This window comes from Gastrolobium bilobum, unplaced genomic scaffold (genome assembly GCF_033153095.1).
Source record: "Gastrolobium bilobum isolate Gb01-03AN ecotype WA unplaced genomic scaffold, APGP_CSIRO_Gbil_v1 utg12372, whole genome shotgun sequence".
Classification (NCBI taxonomy): domain Eukaryota; kingdom Viridiplantae; phylum Streptophyta; class Magnoliopsida; order Fabales; family Fabaceae; genus Gastrolobium; species Gastrolobium bilobum.
Window position 1 is genome coordinate 69,709 of NW_026896185.1, and position 5,469 is coordinate 75,177.

Consider the following 5,469-nt stretch of genomic DNA (forward strand, 5'->3'; position numbering starts at 1 on the left):
CAATATTGGTGAAGCCTAGAGCATTTTCAATACGGGTATAAATTATCGGGTGTGTGACGAGATTTTACATTATACATTTAGGAATGTATAATTTAAAATACTAAATTTTTTTTTCTCTCCAAAAAAATATCAATTGATATAACGCACTAGTATTATAAATTTTGTATCCAGATTTTTTCATGTAAAAAAAATATGACATGATCATGTGAATAATCATAATCATATAAAGGTAGATCAATAGTAATAAAATAAAAGAGAAAAAATATTAAAATAATTAATTATAAAATCATAACCATTAATTCACTTTTATATAATTATAATCTTTACACATGACTATATTATATATATTTTTTCACACGGAACATTTCCATAAATTTTTCCTCTCAAGTCCATTTAAACTTCATATTTCAAAAATTAGGCGCCAAACACAAAACCCTTCCGGTGTAAAATTTCCCCAAATTTCCCTAAAATTTTCCATCGTTCCAAACAGATTCAGCTCACAACATAGGGACTTGTTTTTCATCAATCAAATGTCATCCTCAACTGTCTTCATCGCCCTCCAATGCTGCCAATGCTCCACCATGCAGGCACTCTCCTCCAAATCTCTCTCCCCTATGGATTCTGATATTCCCATGATTGACACGGTTTGCAACCATTTTTATTATTCAGGTGAAGCAGAAGAAGAAGAGCGGAAACAAATGGGGTTGCGCGGTGTGCAACCAGAAGCAATCTATTCGCAAAGTCTTCGCTCAGGGATTCATGGCCAAGGACATCCGCAAGTTCGTCCAGAACTTCAACATGTCCCGTAAAGCCCTTGACGACGGAGAATGGCTCCTCGCCGGAACCCTAGATCTGGTGTCGGAACATGGCGATGGCGAACGACAGTTCCCTGTCAACCCAAAAAAGAAGAGGAACGATTGGACCGCGTACCTGGACCAAGGGGATCATCACACAATCCACGGAGGAGAACAAGAGCATAATGGTTAATTCTAAGAACAATAATTTATTATACTATAGAACTATAGTGTACAATATCACATGTTTGATCAATTTAATCAGCCCCTTGTAAACACAAGATAAGACTGCTTACTATGATCTTTCCCTAGACATAGTGGAGAGCTTTATATCACTGTGTTATCATTTTTTAATATCGTCACAAAAAAAAAAAAAGCAGCATGGTGCTATAATGCTCTTGTTATGTTGTGTGAGTCTACAGTAAACAATCTTACCTTGCATTTGCAAGAAACTAAATCCATGGACCGGACCTGTATATTATTGTCGTGGTTAATACACTATATATTACTGGTGTATTGATACACTATAATTATATAATTTATGCATTATATAGTGCATAGCGGAAGTAGTTTATTTTCGCAATTGTAGATTAATTAGATTTTGGTTCATTGTAGTGGTATTTGGCTCTTTTTGATGAATTTGAGATGGATTGAATTGAACAGGAGATGATTTTGAGCCATTGGTTGTGACTGAGTTGGAGAAGGGCATGCTCAAGAAGCGCAGATTGGTGGAGAATTCAACTGCAGGAAGTGACAAGCTTTTCAAAAAGCCACTTTTCCCAAATTCTCGAGGTGAATATTCCTTAATTCTACTCTCAAGGTGATAGTCACTGCCGTATAGGCAGTTAGACTTGTGAGTTAGGTAGTTAGATAGTTATAGGATTTTGAGAGAAGCTTAGTTAGGGAGATTGCCCTTCATTAGGAATAGCTTTTGAAAAAAAAAAATAGTGTTAGGCGGAGAGTTTATCAGTTGAAGGGGAGTGCCCCCTGTTAAGAGGATTTTCCTCTTGTATGATCTTTGGTTTCCCATCTTTTCTTTCTTTTTCCTTTGTTGCTGAGAAATTCCTTCCCTTGAGCAATCCAGAGCCGTAGCAAACACTTGTTTGCAACTGAAAAAACCATAAAACATAAATTGACTGAATAGTAAGGCAACTAATTGGTACAAGTTAAATATCACCACTCATATATTTGTTGCATGGAATGTGGTTTTAGTAGTTTAGCGATTTTCTTAAACTAATCTGGGTTAGTGCAGGTGGCTGAAGGGATTGGGACTCTGGATTGATTATCAATGCAGATAAAATAAATTTTCATCTAAGTTCTTTTTTCTTTTAGAAACTACCGATAGCTTTGTGATGTAAAGAGCAGAAAATACAATAAGAAAGAAGAATTTTATTTTATAAATGGGTTGATTAGCATTAACATGATCCGGATTCAAACCGATGCAGAGGAACCCATGAAAGATCAGCAAAGAATTACATCATTGACTGAAAACAATTCAGAGAGAAATGATTACGTGACACCAGATAATAGGAGGAGTCAGAAATGCAAACCGACAATCAGCAGGGCAGCCTCAAAATGGAACGATTACTTAACTGAGGATAATGACAACTTAGAATCTGGATGGAAGAGAGGCTTTGACTTCAAGGACCACTCAGGTCCATGGAACAACAACATATTAGAAGCCTTAACTAGTGAGCAAAGGGTAGAAGATGACATTCACCCAGATTTTGTGTGAATTGAATCATCGACCATTGGGTGTCATGTTTTTTTAGCGAGGAGACTAATTGTTACAAGGAAAAAAAGCCCACCAATTCACCAAATAAACAGGTACTTTACATATAATATTTCTCAACTTTTTCTGTATAAATTCTTGCTTTACGTAGATTTTGTGTGTGTCTGTGTGTGTGTAAGTTTACAAATTATCAAATAACTATACACACTTGTTTCTTTCATTCTAATTTAACTTCGAATAACATATTCCCCAATCCCCGATAAAATAAGTACCTTCCTTTAACATAGATGGTTTTATCAACTAGAGTAATTTAAGATTTGGCTAGGCCCGTTAAAAACTAATTATAGACCAAGGAAAGAACCCCAAATTAGCTTGCTCAAGGGAAGCTCCCGCTCCACTGGGAGGCCAATCTAGGATATGATTACTAGGTTCTAGCTTAGGAGTATAGGTAGTTAATAAGCTTGCTAATATGTTTCCCTCTATATAGATATGAGAAAATCTTGATTAGATTCTAGGTAATTCTTTCATTTCTTAGTTTGATTTGAGGTCAAAATTATAGAAAATCTTGGTTTTAATGTTCGAAAGCAACCATTCACCTAGATTCCTTTGGAAAAACTAGTGTCGGTTGTTTGGAGTGATCAACCTACACCATAATTCATGACTAGATTATTGGGACATATCACCATGAGCGCAGAGGATTGGTGGCGAAAATTTTCTGATTGCTCACTCAACTAAATCAAATGACTTCTGTTTTACACTGTTCAACAATAAAGTAGTAAAATGTTTTATCAGGAGAAACTCAACTTACAAATACTTGCACTTCAAATTTTAAAAAGGCCACTCTGACCTACACCCACTCACACTCTTATTCTCTCGAGCTGACAAAGAAAACAGAAAAGTATAAATCAATACTTAGAAGACTCTTACGGAAACTGAGCAGAAGTGAATGCGTGAAAAGGCTGCTGAGACATGCTGAGGTTGAGTTGCTGTTCAATCGAACTGACATGAAAATGCTAGAAATCACTTCGATAATTAGCATGAACCATTTGCTGCTGATACTGCAGCTGTAGTTGTCTCCGGTCATTATGAAATATCATTTCATCCTTGATCCTTATTATCTCCTTTTTGAACTTGGATTATCTCTTGTTGCAATTGATAGATTATTCCCGCACATCCATAAACTGAATCCTTAACACGTAAACTCGCTCCGAAACACATACTATCCTTAGCATCAGCTCGTAAATGCTCCCTAAGTCCCTGGATCAGAAGCAATAATGAAAACAAAACACCTTCATAATTCAAATTAAGTGTAAGGGCTATATTGTCCAAAATACATGTCTGTGCCTATTTTATTTTTCTCTAAAGAATGTTGGGTGGCAAAAAAAACTTCAATGGCAATATTATATATAATCAAAATTCCAAGTTATTAGACTTCTTTAGTTGTGACCGAAAGTGGCTTCCTATGCTAGCTAATACTAGTGCCTAACAAGCGGAAATCATATAAACGAATCATTTGTGTAATGTTCCTTACCAGTAGAATTCTGGTAATATTGCTGGCGCCATAGACTTTATGAGCACATGAAAATCTCTCAGGATTGGTTGAGGGAAAATATGGCTTTAACACACAATCTGGGGGACATTTTCTCCTCAAAGATTTGCAAGCAGCACATCTAATCGATTTTGTCAGTGTCAGATTCTTGTGAATCTGTTGAATGATATCAAGGGGCAAAATGATTCTCAGATTTGGTCTTCATTTATAGGGGAGATTTAGTCCTATTTTTGGAATGGAACGGCTAGTTTTCCCCCAATAAAATCTCTTTACTACTACTAAATGAGGTTGAAGAAAAAAAACGAAAAATTGTGAAAGAAAGAAAAAAAAAACGAGAATTTTCCCACTAATTTACTACTATTAAATGAGGAGACTGATAGGAGAATCAAGATTTCACTGACTCATTTCAAGGTGAGGAATTAAGGTACTGATTTGCCTTCTTTCTTCTTTCTTCCAATGAATCCTCTTTTATAAATTCAGAAAGTTTTTAAATATTTTTGAAAACAACCAGAGATTTTGCTACTGCCACAAGAAAGGGAAATAATTAGAATAGGTGTATCTCTTTTTGCTACTATTAAATGAGGTTGAAGAAACAAAACGAAAATTTGTGAAAGAAAGGAATAAAATGAGAATTTTCCTCTGATTTGGTACTATTAAACGAGGTGGAAATTCATAACGATGGGAGAACTAAGATTTCACTTTGACTGATTTCAAGGTGAGGAATTTAGGTACTGATTTGCCTTCTCCTTCCTAATAGTCCAAGAATAAAAATAAAATATAAACAATGTTTTTATTTTTTATTTTTTGGAGTTAACTCAACCCTAAATTACTTCTTTGAGGCGAATTGGCACTTTTCGGTATTCCTACAAGTTTTGACTTTTTGAATCGGCTATGGAATTAATCTGAGCGTGGGACCGGTTAGGGATGAAGATATTTAAACTATTTTCAAAAGTGATATGTGAAATCTAACCGAGGTTTTTTATTTTTCAGTTACTTTTTTTTTTTGGTAAGCAATTTTTCACTTACTTTAACTCGCTTGCTAGCAATTGAATTATCATTATTTGTTGCAATGTTTTTACTTTGAAACCACTTGCTCAACATCATAAACAATGTTTTATTCTGCTTCTAGTTTCTTCATTTGTAGATCCAATTTCACTAAGCCTAGTGGAAAAAGTACAAGTTGACTAGCTATCCAAAGCAAAAATAAAAGGAGATAAATGAATATGATTTGGGTTATCATATATCTCTAATGTTCATTTTCAACTTAGTATTTATATGAAACTATTTTTTAATTTAATGTTTATACATATAATTGCTTTACTTGGATAGTCATTGTTTATTTATTTATTTTTAATTTTATTGAGTAAACTCAGGGTGTCCCCACCCAATAAAAT

General features: G+C 34.6%; 1 protein-coding gene across 1 annotated transcript; it reads left to right on the forward strand.

Moving 5' to 3' along the window:
- Window positions 1–530: 530 nt before the first annotated feature.
- Window positions 531–2,529, forward strand: LOC133298167 (uncharacterized). Its single transcript, XM_061497428.1, has 4 exons — window positions 531–587; window positions 670–982; window positions 1,458–1,586; window positions 2,240–2,529. The coding sequence occupies exons 1-4, from the start codon at window positions 531–533 to the stop codon at window positions 2,527–2,529; spliced, it is 789 nt and encodes a 262-aa protein (XP_061353412.1).
- Window positions 2,530–5,469: the final 2,940 nt, after the last annotated feature.

What these genes read in the sequence shown, in the direction of transcription:
- LOC133298167 (XM_061497428.1), top strand. Translation starts at nt 531, where the DNA reads ATGTCATCCTCAACTGTCTTCATCGCCCTCCAATGCTGCCAATGCTCC. An exon ending in GCCAATGCTCCACCATGCAG is followed by an intron (nt 588 to 669) that starts GCACTCTCCTCC and finishes TTTATTATTCAG; the next exon opens with GTGAAGCAGAAGAAGAAGAG. An exon ending in ACTTTTCCCAAATTCTCGAG is followed by an intron (nt 1,587 to 2,239) that starts GTGAATATTCCT and finishes AAACCGATGCAG; the next exon opens with AGGAACCCATGAAAGATCAG.